At 38.2% G+C, this 23964-nt stretch overlaps 1 protein-coding gene across 1 annotated transcript in view; it reads left to right on the plus strand.

Moving 5' to 3' along the window:
- The first annotated feature begins 2557 nt into the window (after positions 1–2557).
- FNIP2 (folliculin interacting protein 2) overlaps positions 2558–23964 on the plus strand; it is a 32743-nt gene continuing 11336 nt past the window's right edge. The window contains exons 1-13 of the mRNA XM_009586531.1: positions 2558–2742; positions 9457–9583; positions 13067–13201; positions 14310–14410; positions 14496–14567; positions 15248–15348; positions 15484–15573; positions 16680–16751; positions 17369–17498; positions 20917–21118; positions 21701–21789; positions 22634–22780; positions 22907–23076. Of these exons, the coding sequence (XP_009584826.1) occupies positions 2558–2742; positions 9457–9583; positions 13067–13201; positions 14310–14410; positions 14496–14567; positions 15248–15348; positions 15484–15573; positions 16680–16751; positions 17369–17498; positions 20917–21118; positions 21701–21789; positions 22634–22780; positions 22907–23076 (1621 nt within the window). The remainder of the gene's footprint in view (positions 2743–9456; positions 9584–13066; positions 13202–14309; positions 14411–14495; positions 14568–15247; positions 15349–15483; positions 15574–16679; positions 16752–17368; positions 17499–20916; positions 21119–21700; positions 21790–22633; positions 22781–22906; positions 23077–23964) is intronic.

The raw sequence follows: 23964 nt of genomic DNA on the forward strand, positions 1-23964 counted from the left end.
GCAATGCAGGGTAAATGCTTCAAATTGGGAGGGAGGAAGGGAACCCACATCTTCTACATAAGCTATTCAACAGACTAAAAGAGGGAAATTCATCATTAAGCAATCCAAAATAGATTCCACTTCACCTTTAAACATGTGTTTTAGCACTCATCCTAAATGTCTGGGTCGTAGGCATTTTTTGTGTATCAATTTTGCTAAGTGTATGTTTTGCAAAAACAAACGCTCACTGAAACAGCAGGTATGATTCAAACTTTCTGTTTTCCTACACTTCTCTAGCCTGCTTCTAAAAGCTGTTTGGAAAATAAAACTTTACGGGGGGCTTTGCAAATATTCTGTTAGATTTGCAAACAGTGCTTAAGTTTTAGTGGACAGCTGTAACTTCTACAGAAAATTATTCTTAATTAGATAACTCCGTCGTATATATGTCCTCTTTCCCCCACCCCAAATTTTCTTGCTAAAGTATTAGCTTGAGTTGAAATCATTTAGGCAATTGTCTTGCAGTGGAGATGAAGGACAGGAAATGACCTACAAACAGAGCAGGTGACATGCTGTCACATAGCCTAGAAAAAGAGTGATTAGACTCTGCTTCCCAGAAGATTATATCTGGAGAGCAGGACACTTTCTTCCATTTTCTGTATTATCTACTCCTTGGACTCAGGGTGTTTTCCATGTGTGGGTTTGCTTTTCTTTCAGAAGCTGTTCTGTGGGTTTTCGGTGGTAATTCCCCAGGTATTTTGTGATTTATAATATTCTACAGATGACTTCATCTGCAGGTGAGGTAGTGTTGTGAAGCACATCTATTTAGTGAGCTTATAGGAATTCCTATTTCTAGTCTCCGATGTGAATCCAATACTGTGATCATTTAACTGAATGTTTCAGGGTTTTGTTTTGGGTTTTGTTTGGGGAAAAAGCTAGGATAGAAGTGAATGCTATCAGTTGCCGATCTTAGTGTAAGTGTAGGAACCTGGCCAACAGTTGCTTGTTTCATTTGCACTTCAAAGGTGACTAGGAACACTGATGTTTAAAGTAGTCCTCCTCAATGAGGTGAGGGCTAGGAGTTGCCCTCTCCTAGATCGTTTGAGTGACTTGAGAACAGGCCAAAGCTTTTCACTTGTTTCCCTCACTTGGGAGGAGGAGTAATTGTGATCTAGAACTTGTCACTACTCTGAGAATTGAAACTGAGCTTTTTTTTTTTTTATTGCTATAGGCTTCCCTCTGCAATGAGCAAGTTGTTGAACCTAACCTTGCTCTAGTTTTCCGCTTGACTTTTGTCCAGTGTTCAGAGGTTGGGGTTTACTGAGATTACAAAATCCTTTTAAGAAGGGTGCTGTGCTATTTAGCAGGTAGCACGTAGCACTGGGTTTTGAAATCTTACTGTGTTTTCCAATTCTACTGCTGTATTTCTCAGTGACCATTAGCAAAGTTATTTTCTCTTTTTAATCTGGGAGGGGACTAGCCCTATGGCTGTTAACCATAAAGTCTAAAACTTTACTGATTGGGGGGAAAGCTATGTAAGAGCAGATATGGATAACTTTTTTAAAGCAGAGATGGGGAAGAGGGCTTTGTTCTGCAGTGGAATTACCTGAGCCTGAACAAAACGTCAGATTCCTTCGTTCTGTTTAAAAACTTAAGTTTTCTTGGTCAGAAGTATTTTATTATATATTTTTGTCATCAGTACTGCCATTAAATTTTTTTAATAGGCACATGACTATAAATTCTTATCAACCAACCTGATGTCTGTGACAAACTTTTTTTGGTTGTTGTTTTCCCTTCTACTTTTTTAAAAAGCTTTTCAAAATAGTAGTTTCAGATTCTTGGCCAAGTGTAAATACTATTTGTCCTTAAAAGTAAAAGCATTACAGTGCAGAATATCTAGTGTGTTTCTTGGTGTGGATCATTTTTTTGAGTGATAACCATATGGCAATGATGACAGATTCTTATTTGCTCCTAAGCTATATGAGGTTGCTAAGGGTTGTCAGATGACACTTGCTCACATGAGAGCCATTAACAGGGTGTTGTAGCCAGTGTTAGAACAACCTTGCAACTAAGGGCGAGTCACTGCAAAAGCAACCATGCTTTTTTTTTTTTTAGGAGGCCATATGGTTCAGTCTTGTGACTACATAATTGCCAGCTACCTAATCACATACCAGGAAACAAACATAGTTAAAGTCAATATTAGCTGTTGTATCTGCTACAGCTTCTCACCAGGCTTGGTAGGAAAAAAAAAAAATCTACCAGCAGCAAGAGCAAGTCTACGATGGCTTCTGAAACTTGAAAGTCACGTCTACTCCTCTGTCTGGAATAATTGCAGCAGTACATTAGCTACAGCTGTCTTTCTGCATTAATGGCTTATAGAATATATGAAGATCTCTTTGCCTTTTTTTCCCCTGACAGGAAATTCAGCAGACTGTGTTCCTGTATAGGGAAGAAAGCTGATGGTGAATTACCATCGTTAATGGTTGATCTATAGTAAAGAAATCTGCTTGAGGCTGTATCTCTTCTGTGGGTATTTAGTTTCTTTGAGGGAGCTTTACAAGAGGATTTGTAGCAAAAGAAAATGTGTGGGGGTACACCAAAAGCTACAAATGGCACAGGGGGACAAATAGAAAGAGCAAGAAACAACAACGATGTACCACTTGGAAATAATCTCTCTTGTACCAAACTGGATGAAAGGATTAGAAAATCCTTGAGAGACCAAAGTGTCAGCTGTGTGAGCAAAGTGACTAGACTGCTGCAAAACAGGTACGCATGTAACTTTTTTGATATATATGATTTTTTAACAGAATGGACATTTTTAGTTGATACTAGATTTATAATCTAGTGCCCGAAAGGGTATTTTAGAAGCTTATTCTTGCTGATGATGGTGACTTACACTCCAGAAAGTCTTCTGTTGTTTGAAACTGAATCTACATTCTTGACTCTGATGTAAGATTTATGTATATGCAAACTGAGGCATGAAGGATAATCGTCTTTCTTTTCAGTTAAGGTTAAATAATCTTACCTTCTCTTTCTAGTTTTCTAATTAGTTTCCCCTCTTTTATTTTTTTTGCCACCTCCTGTGTTAGTGGGTCAAGTAGTAATAGTTTGCAGAGCAGGCAGGAGAGAATGCTGTGAAGTGGGGGAAGAATGGAGAGGGGAACCCTCTGCTTTACTTGTAAATGACCTCTAGATCAAGCATTACATCAAAGTAATCTGGAGTACGAATAGTGTTTCTTTGACTTCTTTGTGGTGTCTTTTTCAGGTGTGTGCCAGCATGTCTCCAATGTCTGAGTCTCTACTGCTACATAACTGTGTTGAAAATATGGTTCAGGGCAGCTTTTTCCAAATTCTAACACCCAAGGGTGTTAGAATAAATATTCTACATTCAGGATTGCTGACCCAAGAAGCAGAAAAATATAGATAGATATATAGGTATATAGGTATGTTTCAGCCTTTTTATTTCTCTAGCCAGTAAGTGTTGCACTGAAGTAGTGAGTGGTTAGTCACTTTCAAAAATGTTTTAAGGTCAGCTGAAGAGTTTTTAAATATAAATAAATAGGTCACTCTTCAGTTACTGCATGCATGCATGCTGATTATTATAAAGGTGAACCAAATCTTTCTTTGTAAAGATCAGGGTTTGGAGACCTATATTAACTGAAAATACTGATTCAGGGTAGAATGGGGCAAACTTTGGGGGGCTTTTTTCCAGAAACAAATGATTCTGCTTTTCCCTAAGTAAGAGAGATCTCCTTGCCTCCATGTCTCATATCTTTGGAAGAAATGTTGAACAAGCCCCAAAGGAAAGTAGCTTATATGCCAACGTAAGAGAAAATCAAGCAAACTTAAGCTTAATATGGAATCTGGGGGGAAAACTTGCCAGGATATCTGTAAGCTGTTCCAAACTTGCGGCTTTCTTTCAAAAAAAAAAAAAAAAATCCATAGTATTTTAGTATCTTTGGTAGACCTGGTTTTCCTGTTGTATGAATGTAGACAGTTTTATTTTATTTATTTATTTTGACTTGAAGATGATGTTTATTAGTTCTAGCATCTTCCAGATGCAGGAAAGATCTGCTCTGAAGGTGATGCTAGATAAATTGAGCTGTTCAAACACACTGCTGATGCTGAAGGGAGTAATCACATTGCCTCTTCTTCCTTTGCTTTCTGGCATCATGCTCTTGTCCCTTTTCCCCTTGTGTGGCCTTGGCCTTTCTAATCCTTCTGGAACTGGCTCCCCTTAGGGAGTCAGTTCAGCTCACTAAGCAGGCAGAAAACTGACTTGGGAACAAGAAAACCCAATTAACATTCTAACTAGCCTCAATACTTATTTGAAGTGTATAGGGAATGTTTTTTTTGTGCCCTTTCCTAAAGGTATATAGCTCCATGGATGAAGTGGGTTAGTATAACTCGTGCTGCCACCAAGAGGTGGAGGTTCCATTGCCTCCTGCTTCTTCCTTCCTTTTTCCAGCTGTGTTTCTGATCCATTTCCTGGGACAGGCTGCTGCTGCTGCAGAGAATTCGGTTAGTTTACAGAAAGGTCCAGCAATTACCAGAGCAGACATGAGTGATAGGAAGGGTCATGAAGTTATAAAAAGTAGAAAAAGGGTATGTGGAGCTTTTATTTTTGTGGTCAAATACGAGAACATTATGTTTGGTCAAAATAGCCACATTTAACCTGAAATATGAACATCTGCACAAGCTCATATTAAATCAGCTAATTTTTAAGAATATGCAGGACCTGGCATAATGCATTGTTTTTAAGCCAAAGTGAAACATTTCAGTTAGCTGTCAATCTCTTCACTTCCTTACCTTTCTAGGGTGTAATGTTATCAGAAGCCTGTTTTGTCATTTTGCAGTACATTGACACTCAGGTGGCTTAAAAAAACCTCTACTATAATTTTATTCATTTTATTTGTAACATTTGTCTTATAATTGACTTAGCGATATGTATTCCTTCAGCACAGATCTTTTGTCATTCTGTTTATTAAGTAGTTCTTAAACAGGAGTTGAACCTGTAAGGTCTTTCTTGTATAAGCAGAATGAGAAAATTTCTATATAAACAGGGCTAAGGCAAATTATGTTTCAGTTAGTGTTTAGAGAAACTTATTTTTGAAGGCTTTTTTTAAGTTGACTGAAAAAAACAACAGTTATTATCCAAAAGTAGTGACTGTAGCACATTTATTCTTGCTAAACATTCATAAGAAATATGAAGCTTACCCTGGGGATTACGTAGTTTTGTTATCAGAAGTAACACTTTCAGTAGTAGGTACACACATGTCCTGGTTTCGTCTGGGATAGAGTTAACACACACACACAAAACTACTTGTATTATATAAATCTCACATAGCTTCATTCAGTATTTATGTATGGTTGGGTAAGCTGTTTTAGATAGAAACAGAGGAAAAGGAAACAGTCAACAGTGTGCCAGTTTAGATTTTACCAAATGAGTATAAGAAAAACAACTTGAGTCCTGAGACATGAAGTAGGAGAGTGTCAGGAGTGGTGGTGGAGAGCTAAAAGGGCACTTTTGATATGAATAAACATTGATATTTGTTATAATTGGACATGGAGTAGACCGTTAGAATCTCACAATGTGGTACAGCTGGAAAATAAAGGGCTTTTTGTACGCGTGTTGAGGGTTTGCTTTCTAGTCCAAAAGTGGACAAATTAATAATTTTGCTACAGAATTGTCAACGAAAAATAGAAAATTCAGTCTAATAATGTGCAAATTCTGGTGCAAGCTTTTCACATAACACTTTCAGAATCTTCTCTTTCCCCATCCTCTACCACAAATGCATCGTGAGGATTTTTTTGTTGCCTTAAAGTTAACATTAGTTCATATTGTGGCCTTGGAGGGGGAGGGAAAAAGAGTCTGTTATCTACTTCACTATTTATTTTTGGAGGATAGAAATATATATCCCTTGGTCAAACTTGGTGGTTGAAATTGATTAGTGACTTAACAAATAATTGGGCAAGGTGAACCTGTATGCATATAGGTTGCCTGTGAGCATAGGAGCCTTTTTTCCTTAGAAAAAAAACAGGCTAAAATATTTCTGTTGCTTATTTCAGGTATTTTTGTCTTACTTTTTAGAAACAACTGATGGAAGAGAGAGGTTTTTTTTTTTTCTTCTTAGTCAAACCCTTAACCTATTACTTTCTAATATCTAAAGGAATGTTAAGCTATACAATGCAGAAGTGTGGTAGTTTGGTGTTTTTTTTTCCATGAACTGGTATTTTGTGTAAGAGAATCTTATCTCTTTTTCAAAAACTATATGTGAAGAAGAAACAAAAAGAAGCACATGCCTTTCAGCATTGCTAAATAAGCAAGAAGCTGATATAAAGATAAGTAAGTAATGGTTTGGGGTTTTGGTTTTTACGCATGTGAAAACGGAGCTGACCAATGAGTCTGTGTACTGTCTGTATTCTTCAACACTGTTTTTAGGAAATGACTGAATACTCCCACTGTCCCTGTTTTGGGGGCTGTATGTTATATAAGCTGGCTTAAACAATAAAGGGTGGAAGTACTGTAAGCAGTCTGCTCGTCAGCTTTTGTGATGGGGGAAAAACATCCTGGTCATCTGACTAGTCTTGGGCCTGGTGCTAGATTCCACGTCAAAGTAATGAGGCTATGGGTTTATATGCCTGTACAACTTGCCTATAGATATGCTTGATCTTATCAAATGAGGTTTTAGTAGGATGGATCTCTTCTGTAATGGGTCGGACGGCTGCAGGAACTGCAACTGTGTCCTGGGTAATTCAAAGCCTGAAAGCAAAGACTTCATTAAAACATAAGTTTGATATTAGCTTGGTATTGTAAGAAGCATTATCTGAAGTTACTTTCCTAGACTTGGTCTATTAGTCACATAAAGCTCTGTATGATAGATTTTATGTAACTTCTTAGCTTGTTGCTGTCTGGTACTAGAATCTGAAGTTCTGAAAGATTGCAGCAATCTTTAATTCTAGCATGCTGTGTGGAAAAGGCACTTCAGCAGGCTGTTAAATTGGCTTCTACTTCAGCGTGTGTTTTAAAACCCAGTTCATGTCTTACACAGAACTTGGCTCTGCACAAACAACATGAAGTTTCCTTTACTGCAGAATGTGGGAGTCCACCTGTTTATAAGGAAACCTAAATTCATGCAACACAAGTATTGAGCATGCTTTTAGCATCGGTGGGCAGATGCAGGGCTGGATTGGCTCAATCTGTGCCTGAAATGAATCTGTAGTCTGAACTACGGATCCTGCTGTGCCAGTCCTGGAGATAAATAAGGCTTTGCTCTTGCATACAATTTAAATTAAGGCCATAGAGATGTACCTTTTCTTTGTTGTTAAAAGGAGGGAAGATCTGTGGCCTCTTTAAGAAAGCAGCATAGTTACTTCAGGTATTGTCTGTTGCAGAAAGTGTGTAAGTAAATACGGTAGCTGTATAACTGAAGAGGTATCAGAGTATCTGATACTGAAGAGCATCAGAGTCGTGCGGCAGACTAGAATGACGTCTGTTGATGGCTCTGACTTCTCTTGCATTCTGTATAACTGGATTTTGTAATAGCATTGCACAGGCAGTGGGCTGAGAAACTAGTAACAGACTTTTAAAACAGATGGTGTAGTTGCAGCTCTCTGTATATGTGAGGTGTGTAGGATCTTTGTTGGGCAACTATCAACAATGGTATCAGGTCTGGTCTCATGCAGGCTAACTTAATGCTGTGACTCCCTCTGGAAGGGAAGACTTGAAAAGAAAACTACCTGGCACTCCTAGCATTTTGGAGGCAACATGTTACAAACACATCAACAAGCTTCCTCACTGTTGATGGCAAAACAGCTTTTAGCATCGTTCCATGATCTGGCTTTGATGTGTTCTGGACCCTTGTATATTATGTACATAGAGTATACTTGTATCTGAGTACCTTACAGTGGAAATAGGTATCTGGCTTATTCTGTCCCAAGGTATTTAAAAATAGAATAAAACCTTCCAGATTGATGAGGTCTTTCAGCTTTGAAAAAGGTGCTTATTTAGGCTTATTTTTCTTTCTAGCTAGATAGAAAGGGGAGTTGATCTCTGAAATGCAAGATGAAGCACAAAGAAGAAATTAAGCTGGCTTGACTTACAGTGATTTTAAATTTGCAAGTCTCTGAGTATGCTCCTAAAGCAGTTGCCCATGGTTACCTTACTGACTCTGGCAGGGGTTGGTGGTGTTTACCTCACTATTGATTTACGGCTGTTAACAGAGCATGGAATAAAAGAAATAGCTTCAGAAATTCTTGTTTTTCAGCTGTATAGAGTTTTTGTGCTCTTCCCTCAATTCTCTGCCTTCCTTCTCTGTAGGCCATAGTTTGGGAAAATTCCTAAATGAAACATCCTTTTGGGTGGGAGATCAGTGTGGCCTTGACTGAATTCTGTTATGCAATTTGTTAAATCAACAACTATTAATAACAGTTGTACTCTTACCCCCTAGATGCGGTCCATCTGGGTCAGGGATGAGGCAATGTGACTGAGCACCAGTGCTGTGTGGCACTGCTCTATGCAGTAGTAGGTTTTTATCATTAATTCCAGCTTGTCAGCTACATAACATGAAAAGCATTTTCTGTAGCTGAACCTGAGGCCAAGCAAACCTCCACGCTCTGACGTGCAGACCAACTCCCTTTGGAATTAGGAAATGAAGTCCCTTGCCATTGCAGCCATGATCAGTTGTGCTCCTCAGCCTCCTGCGGTAGTGCAAGGAGGCAAGTCGTGTGCTATGGTGTATCTCTGAGGAATGGGCAGATTCTGGCTTGAGAGAGTTGTTTTGCTTCAGGTTGAATCTCAGTGGTATCTTAGTTTCATCTGCTAAATGAGTTTCATCGTAGTTGGAGATCAAGCCTCAGTAATCTATGATTGCTCTTTAAACCCTGAAACATCTCAGAAAAGAAAGGGGAAAAATAATGGAACAACATAAACCTTGTCTTTCAGTTACAAGAATTAAACTTTGGAAAAATCGTAACTTATATTGACAGGAATAGGTCAAAAGAAATTGGGTTTGTGTTGTATAGAGGAGAGAAGGATGAGGGAGGGTGTAAGTCTTGAGCTTGTGAAAGGCGATAGTAAAGAGCATGATAATCCATTGTTCTTTATTGCCAATGAGAGAATTGCACAAAAGAGTACACCTACCATGCAATGAGGATGAGCCAGACCGTGTATGGAGAAGGGAGTAAATTTAGAAGTAGTTAAGCCCTGGAGCAGATAGCTGAGGAAAAGTTTTGTGTTCCCTTTCTGGAAAATTTTGAAGAAAGGGTCGATGAAAATTGGTCTGGTTGTGCCTGCCTGTGTATCAGTGACACTGGGCTTAGATGCTCCTTTGAGTTCCTTTTTGGTTGGAGTTCTGTGATTACAGCCTGATTCTTGTAAATGCTGAGTAAAAGATGTGTGTGCTGAATACCTGTTTCTTCACTTAAGTAAGCCTGCAAAGTAAGCACACTATTTTAACATCTTGTGTTTATAATCTGCAGCTGGTCCTCTTCAGAGTTTGACTTGAATGAAATCCGCCTGATAGTTTACCAAGACTGTGAGAGGAGAGGCAGACAGGTCTTATTTGATTCCAAAGCAGTCCGCAAAATTGATGAAGCTGTGGTTCAGGTATGAAATGCTAATTTTGCTTTTGTCCTACTGCTCTTCTGTTTCCCTTCCCAAAAGCAGGAATTTAATATGACAGTGTCAACTTCTCAATCTTACTTGTGATCTTCCACTTGATCTCGATTCTGTGATAGCTGCAACAAGGGTGTGTTAGAGTCCAAGAAGCCTATGAATACATATCTGGTGTTTGGCATTTACAATATAAATATGATATTTAAACTCAACAACTTAGACCTGATTTGCTTTCAAGCAAAGCAATCTATACCCCTTTAAACTGAGTATTTCCTTCGCCTTTTTAATGGTGTCTGGGATTGCTTTTTGTTGTTAGCCCTGGTTGTGCAGTCCCATTGTTCCAGTGATGTCTAGCATGTCTCCAAATGTGCTTGTCTTCCTTTGGTGTTTGGATTAGTAAAGCTGTTGGCTTTATGTGAATTAAAACAACTCCACTTTGGCTAACCATGCTGTAATGTGTAAGACTGACACGTGGCAATATATGGCCACGTAAGTTTTGGTGACACACATAGAAGCAAAAGTAGATGCTGTCAAGATGCAAATTCTTTGTGCTGCTCTCCAGGCACACAAATTGTGGAGTAATGCTTCCAGCAAACTTAGGTGATTTTAAGACAAGTAAAAAAATAGGTTTTTTCTGTTTTGTGGGAGTTTTGGTTTTTTTCCTACTAGCTCTGTGTTTCTCTTCTACATTGAATTATTTCAATTTTTTGTTTGTTTTCAAGCCTTTGTTACAACCAACAGCTTCAGCCTGTCAGACTAGCATGGTTTATTGTAGAATCACTAGCTATATACGAATAGTTGTGACTTGTAGAAATTACTTACGAAGATGCTTAAAAACCAGCAATCTCTATTTCAGTCACACTGCAAGTACGCCATTGTGCTCAATCAGTAAGACTGATGAGCATCATCAGCTGATGACTGATCATCTACTTAAGAGAGTAAATGGGTCAGACCGGTCTGTTAATCTTGCTCCCCTCTCCTCCTCCCCCCCAAATTAAGGTCGTTACTATGTATCTTAAAGTTCGTTTAAAACACACAGCATGTGAGGAAGAAATATATTTCTGACTTCATTTAAATACTCAAATTATTCCACTTGTTTGAATACTTTAAACTAAAAATTAACTACAAAATGTCCTATCAGAAAACTCTATGCAACACTGATATAAAACAGATTATAACCTCCCTTATAACACATGATACGGGCTATATTCTGTTTTCTAGCCAGACACTAATCTAGGTACCCTTTTAAAACAGCCAAAGCACTTTGAATGGCATGCAAACACATAGATGTTAAAAGTGATCTTGAATGTATGTTTGGTTGGTTGGTATGTTATCAAACAGCGAGCCTAAAACTTGATTCATTTAAAGTTAAGGCAAAATTACTCTCAAACTCAGTTCTGTTTAAACTAAAGTCAAGAAAGTGTGTGTGTATACTGTGCATTTATCCATGTTCCTGAAATACAGTAAAGCTTATTCACATTGAATATTCAAATACATTGTTTGTCTTTAAAGTATGCAATAAACTTACCTGGGGGATCTAGCAGGTCTGTATTCCATTTAACCATATGCTTGTTTAATATACTGCATTTCTTTTCAGTGTTCTTAATCTAATCTCCAGTTCTTTCTGCAGATGGTATATATCAGACCATTTTATTAGGCATTTTTTGTCAATAGCTCATTAAACACGTGACTGCTGACACGGGTGCATTTCTAAACCGCTAATGACAGTCACATTGGGATTAGATAAGAAATAGCACGTAAATACTATGCCAGGAAAAACTGCACAAAAGGAGTGCAAATATAGAAGTCCAGGATTTTACTTTTTTTAATATGCTAGTAGGCTTATTTTTAAATCGGTAAAGGAGCTGTGCTATCACTGTAGTTTAAACTCAACTTTTAAAAAAATGACAGATCTACGCCACTTTTCTTGGCTTGCTCTTCCTCTTTTTCTTCTGCATCTTTCCTTTTGCCCATTTCATCATCTTGTCATCGTGACTTGAGTATTCTAAAACTTACTACAGTTACAGCACTGTAGTATTCAAAATGCTCATCTTAAAAATCGGTCATGTGGAATATTGGGTTCTACTTTTTTTTCCATTTAATTTCCTGTTATCGTTCCTTTCTCGTCTTGCTGAGCCCAAAATATGTGATGTAAGTTTGGCTATGGCTGCTTTTTACTAGCATCTAGGTTATTACTATTTCCTTTTGCCTGCTTGCTTGTTTTTTCTGTAAACTATCTATATGTACCTTGTTGACATTTTAAAAGAATTTAGTTGATCTCTGCCAATGCATGCTCCCAATGAGGTAAACCAAGCTGGTACAAAATGAGACTTATAAAAATACACTTCAATCCGATGGGCACCAAATGAATGAATGTTTACATTAATATACACATTAAATATATGTTCATTAAGGGATTTTTAATTTCTTAAATGTATAAGTAGTTTAAAAGTGTGAGATAAGCTTTCTAAGACTTTCTAAGCAGTTTTCATTGCTGCAAGGTTACAGTTTTGCTCCCTTCATATAAATCACTTCAAGTGCATGTGAGAAGTATGTTTGAAATAATGTGGCCCTTTTAACTGACATCTAATGGATATTCAAACTGGAGGGAAAAAAACCAGCCGTTAAAGAAAACAAGAAACTTATTGTTTTTTGTTCAAGAAAACTGTATTAAGCAAATCCCAATGAATTAAATACAGCTTGTCTTATGAAACATGTACGAATAGCATTAATAGAATCGGTATCTTTCCGAGATTTCCTTTACACTGTTCTGATCAGTTGTAAGATGTTAAAATATGGTGACTTTAGAGTAAACTTTGAATTAAACAGTTGTCTGGATTTAAGCATTCATTTGCTTACCTCCTCCCCTCCCGCCTCCCCCCCCCCCCCTTTAATCCCATTTGCTTACCTCCCCCCCTCCCGCCCCCCCCCCCCCCTTTTAACTCCTTTACAGGTTTAACAAATAGATTTTATAACCTGGTAATTCTACCAAATGATGCTTCATTCACTCCTTGTTTTTGCTGGCTGTTCTTCTCTTTAAGAAATCTGTTAATCAGTTGGGGAGCAAAAGTTATATGCAATTTGAGTGATTAATTATGCAAATGATTACAGAAATTGGCTTGTAAGCAACCCATAAGCTGAGATTTTGTTTACATAAACTTTGGCAAATGTTACACAGAGCAATTCATAACAATTGGGAATGATGTTCCAGTGGAACTTTGACTAATTACTCTGACTATTTGTGATACTATGAAAACTTGTCTAACAATATAAATGTGAGAGTAGTTCTGCACTTTCTCTGATGCTGGCCTTTTTAAAAATCTTTTAAAACTTATACATGTTTTTTGAACCAAATATGAGTATCTTTTATTTCTGTTTGTTACCTGTAGTTTAAGAAAAATCTTGCCATGCTATGTTTACGGATGGGAGCTCTCATGTTTGCTTTAATTGTTTAATTGTTCTGTTTTGACACAGAAAATGGCAGAGGAAGCTTCTGTAAAGACTTCTGCCAAGAACTGCCAGGCAAGCAATGGGAACAACAATATATCTTCCCATAGTCCCTCAATAAGCTGTGTGCAAAATATCAAAGAACAAATACCGAAGTATCAGGTATTGTTGATTACTTTTCTTGCTTGTATTTATCCATTTTACTGAAGAATTTTGTATATAAAAGCCTTAACTTACATGCATTGAACGACTAGTTATACTTCTAGTGTATTACAAGTTAATCTGAACCTTGAGATATCTACCCTATCTTTAAAGTGTTGCAGGGTAAGAACATGTGGGTTCATCTTAACCTTTTGGTCTATCTTGGTCTTGTCTTTGAAAGAGTTACGGAAGATATTTAATAGCATTATTATTTATGAAGGTGATAAAAAGCACTATACCGTTCTCTGTTCTTGTTTTGAAAGATGTTTACCCATGCTTCAGATCAGTTCTGAAGAAGCTGTTGAACATGGTATATTAAGAGTCCCTTTAGTCTGTCTTACTATAACATGAAATTTTTAAGAGAACTATTTTTTAGGTACTCTGGCTGTTTCTCAGTAAAAGCATAAACATTTCATCTAGAAAAATGTAATGTGAAGCATGTAGAGATTAAGGTAGAAAAAAAATTATATTTAACTAGAAGGTAAGTGATTTCCTTCAGAATTAACAAACTTCTCTCCGTATTTGCTATTGATGATCAGTCTTTGAAACAAAATAAGAAATCGGTCTGATTATACTTAGAAATACAGTCTTCACAAATTATTTTCCAATCAGAAATGTTTCCAAGAATCTTTCTATAAGTGCAGGGAAGGAGAACTTACTCATTTGAATAAGGAAGACAGTTTAATGCTTGGGTATCCAGGCCACAGTATCTAAGTCCTGTGAACACCTACAGGTTTCGTCAAACTCTCTGTTACATGGGAGTGTTGCTGGACACAGCTATTTTTTTGGAAATGCAGTAGATCTTTTTTCCTCTTTCTTGCCTTTGGAGATCCCCCTGGAACAAGGGTAACAATGCCCATCTAGTGAGCAAAACAAAGTACGTCTTCCAGCTGTACTTGCTTGTACTTGCACTCAGTGTGTTAGAACCACACAGGATCTTAGTCTGCATGGAAAAGCAGAACTTATTTGTAATCTCCATTCAAAATGTAGCACTACGGCACTATATTAAATTGAAATAGTATGTTAAGTTATTATTGACTTTGCCTTTCCCATCTTCTTGTCTGTGTAGTATACCAGACCAGCCTCTGATGTCAACATGCTGGGAGAAATGATGTTTGGCTCAGTGGCAATGAGTTACAAAGGCTCCACCTTGAAAATTCACTATATACGGTGAGTGTCCTTTTCTGTGATGCACTCTCTTGTTGTCAAGCACTTGGAATTGATGACTCACTGAAATGACTGTTTATCCTTTCAGCTCTCCCCCACAGCTGATGATAAGTAAAGTCTTCTCAGCCAGGGTAGGAAGCTTCAGTGGAAGCAACAATAAGTAAGAACACTTCCTTTACTTTTATTTTTTTCTTCCCCATCCAGTGCAGTTGTCTTTCCTTCTTTCTCCTTTTGTAGTTCTTCTGTCACTGCTTCTAAATTTGACTTAGCTGAAGTGGAAAAGTCTAGTAGAAAATCAGAAATGGTGGCTGTGGAGAAGGATTCTCTTGATAGATCCCAGCCAGGCCACCCAAGTTTAAAAGATAAAATCTTTCTGAGTTTCTGCTGCTTAATTTGTCCAGGGCATGTAATAGACTTCAGAGGTTAGGTGCTTTGGACAATCAAAGCCTCTATCTCTTCCTGCTGCCAGAAGGGTGAAGAAGGGGTATAGGTTGAGAAAGCTTTGTGTCCTTGCACCCCACTTCTGTTTCCTTCAACAATGACGGAATATATACTGTTTCTCATCTGTTCCCTTTTTCATTGTCCCAAAAATTGCCGAATGTGAATAAACTGAATCCCAAATGTGACATACAGAAACTCAGAATAATTCAAAGAGGGAACCTATATAGAAAATAAATGCCTATTTCCTTATAGTTTCAGAAAACCTACTGGCCCTTGAGTTTGATTGTAAAGTTAATCTTCAGCCTTCTTTATTCCATAAAATGAGCCTAATTCTCAAGCTAATATTAGTGCCTATTGATCACATTCTTGAGGAACACTGGCTTTTTCCCCTTTTTTTAGCTTACAAGATAGCTTTGAATACATCAACCAAGATCCCAGCCTGGGAAAGCTGAGCTCGAATCAGAATGGTTTGGGAACCTGTCGCAGTGGAAGTAATTTAGGTAAATATTTCCAGGTTCTATGTCTTTCTGACAACTTGAGGCCCTCTGTAGTTCAGTTTGGTTTTTTCCTGTGCATCACTTTTTTTTTTTAACTTTTTTGCATTGCATTTTCTCTACGTTGCTTTTGTTTCCTAGGTGTGTTACAGCTGTGTAGCAGCAAACTGCTGCAGGGTGTGTCTGAAGGAGGTCCCCTCCGGCTCATCCGCAGTGCTTCTTTCTTTGCAGGTTTGTGTGGAATGCCAGCCACAGTGTGACTCATCCATACGCACACACAAATCCAGCTCCTTCTGAATTCTTGCAGGACATACATAATTACTCTCTAGAAACAGAAAGGGCTAAAATAGTGACAACAGATGTATCTGGCTTATACTTAAAAATCTTTCTTCCAAAAAAATAGCTAAATGAATTTCTTTTTGTTCATATTTCTTTTCTAATTCCTGTGTTTAATTTTAAAGGTATTTTTATGCAGTGTTTTTAATAAATGAGCCCTTATGTTTCTTAGAGAACTTATGTTTCCTGGTTTCTTGCTAGTGTGCAGGTGTCTTGCTGGTGTACAGCTTTTTCTTCTCTTACCTCTTGCTACTTTTTTTTAATTTGATGGCAGACATTCAAAATTAATTCCTGAGCTAAGTCTGGGAGGCTTTAAGGTTTTTTCTTTAACAATATCAATTTCTTTAATTTTCAAAACTTTAAACTATATAAAGTCTCCTTTTACAGGCATACTGATGACCCATGCAGGTGGGTAGATCTTAGGCCTAATTAGTTCTGTTAATTGCAAAAATGCGAACTGGAATACCAATGCAGTTTCTTCACAGCCTTCGCAAATCTTGCATGCTCTACAATTTGAGTGACTCTGCACTACTAACACTTCAATGTAATACGACATAGGCTTTATGGATAGTAAATCTGTGCTTGGGGAGTGAACCAGAAGCTTAATGGACCTTGTATTTGACTATTTCATTATGATGTTAACCTGTGTAAAATGACAATCTTGCACACACAAAAAAATGTCAAGAATGACAGATGGGGGTACCACCAGCCCTCATTTTCAAAGCATATCTGATTTCTGGTAACGTATTTACATTCTTAAGCTTCTTAGAGATGTTTTTAGAGTGGGGCAAATAACCAACTTCCTCTAGTAACATGATACTCAGTATGGGAATACTGTTTGCTGCCACCTCTGCTCACACCATACTGCTTATTTGGAGTAACAGTACAGGATGTAACTTTGCTGTTTTATGACCTTTAAACTTAAACATTTTTTTAAAATGCTGACAAATAGTATAACGAGTTATGTAATATTTTCTGTTGATCTGATCTGCTTGTTTTAGCACACAGCACGCCTGTTGATATGCCTAGCAGAGGACAAAATGAGGACAGAGACAGCGGCATTGCTCGGTCAGGTATCTGCTGTCTGTTTTGTTTGCCTGCTTTTGTAATTATGTTACAATTCTTTGGTGCTGTGATTCACCTGAAATACAGGCACCTTATGACCTGCAAATCCAAAATTTTTTGGATCTGCTAAGTGGTTTTCCTTCTGCTTTTGCCCCAAGCCTTAATGCAAGAATATTTGTAATGATATTCTTTGTTTACAGCCATCATTTTCTGGGTTCTTAACCAATTTATAATTTGGAGAAAGAACTGGCTGGAGCCTTTACTAAAGCAAGGGAAGAGAAGATGTTTTTGCACTGAATAGGAAAAGGAGGCCAGGAGACCAGGAGATCTGTCTATTATAATAGGAGGGCAACACCTTTTAGGACAGAATGCTTTTAATGAGAATAAGAAGACTTTTAGTATGTTCTAGTAGGGAAGATCTCTGACTTTATAAGAAAAGAATGTCCTCAGGCAGCAAGGTTTATTTAAAATAATTGTCTCTCCTGTTGCAAGTGAGTTAGTGAAAAAGATCAGCCAGCAAGAGCAATATTTGTGGGAATTTGTTCCCAGTTAGAGTATGAAGAAAAATATTTAACTAGCACTCTTTGTAATTCAGTATATGTGGGATTTCTTGCTTTCTTGATAGCATCTCTGAGCAGTCTTCTGGTCACTCCTTTTCCATCTCCAAGCTCTTCATCATCATCTTCTAGCAGCTACCAACGTCGCTGGCTCCGAAGTCAGACAACCAGTTTAGAGAATGGTATTATTCCAAGGTGGTGAGTGCAACACCTTTCTTCTTACAGCAGCTGTTTGGCAGTAATTTAAGCTAACTGGAGCTTAAGCCTCTTTTCTTTAAAAGGACAAATCCTGTTATTAAATGCTCTCGATTCAGTCTAACTTCTGTGCATGCTACATAAGATTGCCAATATGAAGAAAGACCAAGTTTTGGCTGAATATGAACTGCAAGGCCCGATTTGAAATATACTTATATTTATTGAACATACAGGCTGTGTCTGAAGCCAAATTCTGAAAAGCAAATTAAACTGTTTCTGAAGGAGCAGAGCATCCTGTTGAGATAAAAGGGACTGTAACAGCACTGCTGCCGTAACTACATTATACTATGATGAAGTCTGACTAGTGAGCAGTTACTGAAATTTTGGAGTAATAGCCCATGATGACTCTTTTGGCTGGTACAGGATGTGCCTGGTGTGACTTGTGCCAAAACAGGAAGAAAAAAAGAGCTGTGATCAAAAAGCTTGGCTTCTGTTTGGGAATTTTATTAGCTTTTGTAGCTCAGTGGCATAACAAAGCATGGAATGCAGCAGACGTTTCATAGCTAATAAGCAAATTCTTCCCTTGTCAGTTGCAATATAGCAAATGGTTCTTGATTATCTACTCGTATGTACTCATCCGCCTGCACCCAGAGGCAGCATGGAATTAGTGGAGAGTTACAAGAAATTCCTACTGTTTGGCCTCTCTCCCTCTTCACTGTTTCCAGTTAAGAGAAGCTTAAAAGCTGCCAGTTGAAATATGTGGTCAATAAAAAAACAAAACCAAAACCTTTTTGAAAATACTTCTTTCCATAGTGTCAATACTTGAAGCTTTTTCCTGGATATTCTTACCAAATCATTTTTAACATGAAGAATCGTGCAGTGGTGCTAATGTAGCAGTCGTGCTTTCTAAATCGTGCTTGCAGCTGAGAATAAGCTAGTAAACATTTTGCTTTCAGTAAATTGAAGTACTTTTTAGTCTAGTTTCCTAAAGAAATAAGGCTGAGAGCAGTACATGCAAAAACGCTAAAACATATAGGGTAAATAAGATAATTTCAGCCCAGTTTAAGAAGTAGCCAAAGTTTCACAAATAGAAATTTCCTCGAAGTGTTACGAAAGTAACAAATTGTTTAAAGGAAAGTAGCCTTTTTGGGCTGCTTGTTCACTGTAAGGAGTATGTTTAATTTCTTCCATGTTGGAGAATCTATGCTGGGGAAAGGTATTGGAAACAGGACACTATTATTTCCACTATCTAGAACTGCTCTTGAATTGGGGTTCTTTCTAAGCTAAAAAGCCTCTTCAGATACTTGTTTTCTGATTACTTGCTAGAGAAACAGTAGGCTTCTGGTTGAATATTTCAGTGACAGCAGAGTTTGCACTTCAGTTTGTACAGCCAAGATTCTACAGTCTCTGTGACTGATGTTTTAGGCCAATAGCTCAAAGAAAATGAGATGTCTAGCTGGAACTCCATGTAGTCAATTGGCAGGCAAGCTAGATTAGCAGCTTTGTTGAAAAGGCTTCTCTCTCAGACCTAAATTCTTCAATTTCTGTTCCTGGGAAGCAGTACAAAAGCTTGTGATGTTTCTTAGATGCTGACTGACCATCCTTTCCCAACTTCCTTGGGAATTTCTGTCTCTGCATGCAAGTTCCTGAAGTTCAAATGAGGTTATGTTTTTGTCTTGAATTCTGGTTTCCCACGAGCTGTTTTTTGCTGGGGTTTTATTGTGTGTTTTTTCTTGTATTCCTGGACTCATACCTCTATGATGAGAAACTTTTGTATATTTAACTTTGTCAAACCAATTAAACTGTAAACCACTTATTTTTAGAATGAACTTAGAATGAATGCTTAGCATTTAGGCTTTCCTCTTGTTAATTGCTTCATAGTGGTCTATAAATGCCACAGGCTCCATTTCAGATAATTCTGATATGAAAAGCCTTCAAGCTTTTAATTACCTCTCACTGATATTGCAGTCTTAACTCACGAAGAAACTCCAAATCCAAGCTATTTCCATATGAGCTGCTGCTCTGAATGTCTCCAGTTGTGTTCAAATGGCTTTCTTGTCTGTTCTTACCCTTCTACCCCTATAATTTCTCAGTAGATTAAAAGCCATTATTCAATTAAAGTTCCTTCCAAAAGACATTTTGACCATACTCTTTTACTCATTTATGTATATACTTTTTAAAGATGTTTTTTCAGTGAAATTGATCAAGAAACTTTAAGCAAGAAAAAATAATAGTTCTGAAAATCCAGCAACATTGATATCTAGCACTGCAATACAAGTATTTATGGAGGAACAGGGTGAGGAGATTGCCATCCTTTTGTATAATCACAGGAAAAACTTATGCTGGGCTGAGACTTGTGGATATCATCCAAATCAGTTGCTTGTGCAAAGGACTAGCTTGGAATTTAGATCAGGTTGCTGTGGAACTTGTCTAATCGAGTCTTGAAAATCTCCAAGAATGGGGATTCCACAGCCTCTCTGGACAGTGCCCTCTGGTGTATTGACAATTTTCCCCCCATTTGGCATCATCTGCAAATGCACTGAAGAAGTGTTTTGATCCACAGGCCAGGCTGATAATGAAGATACTGAGCAGTATTGATCCCAGTATCAACCCATGTGTAATATTGAAAAGTGGCATAACTGTTAAAAGAAATGTGACAGAACTATCAAGTGAATAAATAGAACTTGGGGAAAGAATAATGGTTGTAAAATAGCCACGATTTGTTTTTTTTGTTTTTTTCTTAGCAGAAAACAAAGCATTTTAAACTGAAGTATTTCCAACTTTGAGCTAGGCACACGTGTATTTGTAGGCATTAAGGTTGTGTTTTCACAGTAATTACTAAATGGTGACATTTCGTCTTCAGTTAAAATTTTTTTACAAGTTTTATTTTGCATGGTTAAGTGCCTTAAAACATCCAACTTAAGATGCTGGAACAGTATAGGTAGCATGTTTCCCAACTTCCCTAATGAGCAGCAGTACAGATTCAAGAGCATCATGGACATACTGCTGAGCACCTAAGCGGGAGCTTGAGTGCTGGATGCAGTTCACAGCTCTGAAATTACCTTTAGCCTTTTTTGCTAATGATTTTGTGTGTTGTGTCTCCATTCCCTTTTCTTAATCTCCCTTAAAGATAAATCCAGAAGAAGGGATTTTGTAGTAGCTCTGTTTCAGAGCAAAGTGTTCATGCCGCTTTAGGAGCTAGCGTCTTTGGGCATTGCCTTCCTCCTGTCTGAGCAAACATAGGTCTTATCCGTCAAAATGTTGGGTATCCTCTGTTCAGAGACAGGTGACAGCAAAGTCTTATGTAGTAAGTCAAAGGACACCTAAGAATTAATTACCTTCTACTGTATAGGGAGATATGGATAGAAGATGAATTATCTCTCAGTACACGGGTAACTGTCCTAATAAATCTGTCTTACAGGTCCACTGAAGAAATGTTTAGTATGGCTGATGAAAGCTGCAGCTCCAATCCTGCAATGGTTCGGAGGAAAAAAATTGCAATCAGCATAATCTTTTCTCTGCCTGAAAAAGAAGAAGCACAGAGAAACTTCCAGGATTTCTTTTTCTCTCACTTTCCTCTTTTTGAATCTCACATGAACAAGCTGAAATATGCAATAGAAAAGGTACAGAATACTAGTTTGGCTTAATGTGGAAAAATAAGTGTCAAACAGAATGAAGTATTCTAGAATCTGATAGATGAAGAGTGGGAGAAAGTGCGTGGTTTCAAGCTTCTCTCTTTCCTTACACATGTAGTCTTAAGCCGGAGCCCAATGTAGGAATTCAGCATTTGCTGAAAAGGTGCAGTTTCTTTTCTAGTCAGAATGAGAATGGAGAGTTTTATGCTATGGGTGTTTTTTCTTTTTCTTTCCTTCTCACCATATTTCACTATGAGGTTTTCTTGACTCCCTGGAGACTGTGGAAATGATGGTATTCTACGCTTTTATGCAGTCACTAAGAGAGAGACACAAAATGTTTTGTTGCTGTCTTCCCCTTACTCTCTCAGAAATGTTCTCTTCTCTCCCCATGTCGAGTCTTAGGGGTTGGTGTCTCATGAGGTGGAGGGAGGTTGGCAGCTATTGCTGTCCTGAGTGGCTGTATAGCACTGGGGCTAGATCTTAATTATTTTGACATGTTAATGAAGCTTAAAAACATAAAGAATGTGAATCCTTTAAGAAGCTGTTTTGTGTCTTTAACTTTTAATAAAGGCCATGATCTCATGTAGAAAAATAGCAGAATCCAGCCAAAGAGTGCAGGTTTATATCAGCCGTGTCATGGATGCCCTGGGAGAATTCAGGTGAGTTGATGGAATTCTGAATTACAAGGAGAGCTCTTCTCATGCCCCTCTAAAGATATTTGTCACTTCCAGTTATAAGCAACTGAATGCAGGGTCTTGTAATTTAGCCAGTCTTGATGTTAGTGTGAATGACTTTTCTGTGTTGGGTATTGGGTAAATGTTTTTAGAAAACTTTAGCAAAACCAGCTCAGCCATTTTCAGAATGAGAGTAAAAGTAGTTCAGTTACACTCACCTGTACCTGGGACTGTCAGCTAAAGTCTTGAAGAACTCATCAAGAGTTGACTTCTGCTGATGCCTGTGCAGACAAGTGGATTGATTGTTGTATTCAGGTAGATGAGTTGTCTCCTCCTAGCCATAGATACTGAACAGTGTTACGGACAAGAATGTTGCTATCAAAGGCTTTTTTTGGTACCGAAGAGAGGAAGGAATGGCCAGAGGCCAAGAAAGGCAGCCCAGGAGAGAGAGACAAGGCTTTGGTTTCTGTAATGTCTGGAATGTGGAATCAAATCACTGCAATGAATAGAATGGGTTCTATCCCCCCTCAAAATGATTTCTGAATCGTTTCTCTGAACACAAATACACAGGGGAATGCAAGAAAGGGAAGACAAATATATAATTCATATGAAGACACTAAGTCACTGGTACACCGAATTAAACAGACTAGTGTTCTGGGACACTGGTAATTAGTCTGAAAAACTCTTCCAGTTTGTTTAGTCTCCTAGATCTTACAAAAAATAAACAAATAAAAATCAATGGACAATAGAAGAGGAAAGGGGCTACTTGTATTTGCAAGATTGGAACGTGCATGTTAACACTTACTTTTTGGGAATTTTCTTTGAGCAGAGTTACCATCTGGAACCTATATTCTGTTCCAAGGATTGCAGAGCCTGTATGGCTTAATATGATGTCCAGCACCTTGGAAAAGAATCAGCTATGCCAGCGTTTTCTTAAAGAATTTACATTTCTGATAGAACAGATCAACAAAAATCAGTAAGCTTCCCCCACCCCCTTTTTCTTAAAAAAAGCTTGTGTGCTTCCCAGTGCATGTGGATATGTTAAAGCACTTAATGGGATATTCTTTTGCTGGTGTTACTTTGGTCATTTTCTTTTTCCTAGGTTCTTTGCTGCTTTGTTAACCGCGGTGCTGACATATCATCTGGCTTGGGTCCCAACAGTAATGCCGGTTGACCATCCTCCCGTAAAGGCCTTCTCTGAGAAGCGCACATCACAGTCTGTGAACATGCTGGCAAAATCGCATCCATATAACCCTCTCTGGGCACAGCTTGGTCAGTAGGAAATGGAAAGCTTCAGACTTCTCTGTAACTAGCACCTTCCTGCATCCACTCCTCTTCTCTAAGAGCTACTTGTGATCCAGATCACATTTGCTGATTTGCCTTGCTGTAAGCTGGGCAGAGCTACCAACAGATGTCTCCTGCCTGGTTAACAGAGCATTTGGAGGCCTCTTTGCATAGCCTGAGTGCTCTGCTTTTTTCCTTGGTCCCTTGTTGTCATCCTCTGTTACACTGCCTGGTTAAGTAAATTGGTATAGAAGTATTAAGACGGTGCAAGTGCTGTGAACGATCTGAGCAGTTTGGGAAGAACAAGAGGGAACAGACTGGATTGAGAGGAGTTCTCTGGGCCTTGGAGGCCCTTTGTAGTTGAAACTGCCCTGGCTACCTCCTTTTATATCTTTCTCACAGAGCTAGGATGAACACCAAGACAACAGAGTAGAAGTCTGGCAACTGGCAGTACATCCATTCATTCACAGTTACGTCAGTGGGCTTGGGCCAAGGTTTTCTTTCTATGCCCAGCTCCTTAGGCTGTTCTCTGACAAATATTTTATAGCTTATAAGTTGTCTCGATACAGGGGGTTAAATAACTGCTGTCAAATGAGTAGGTGAGTGAGAGCTGAGAGAATAACACTGCCAGTGGTAAATCCTTGAAAATTCCTCCTCTTCTTGGCAGCAGCTGTGAGTCTGACATCAGATGGGCCTTAACTTTAACTGATATACTATATTGCCATGTAAAATAACACACATGCACACTAAAGCAATAATGTGACTTTTACACTGTGCTACTGGTTGTGTTTCTTGCTAATTGTCTCAGTTATGTTTGTTATTCTCAGCAATCTTTATGAAACTGAGAATTGCGACCTTGGCCATGTAGTTGTAGTA

The sequence above is a fragment of the Fulmarus glacialis genome, unplaced genomic scaffold, assembly GCF_000690835.1.
Source record: "Fulmarus glacialis isolate BGI_N327 unplaced genomic scaffold, ASM69083v1 scaffold15521, whole genome shotgun sequence".
Lineage (NCBI taxonomy): Eukaryota > Metazoa > Chordata > Aves > Procellariiformes > Procellariidae > Fulmarus > Fulmarus glacialis.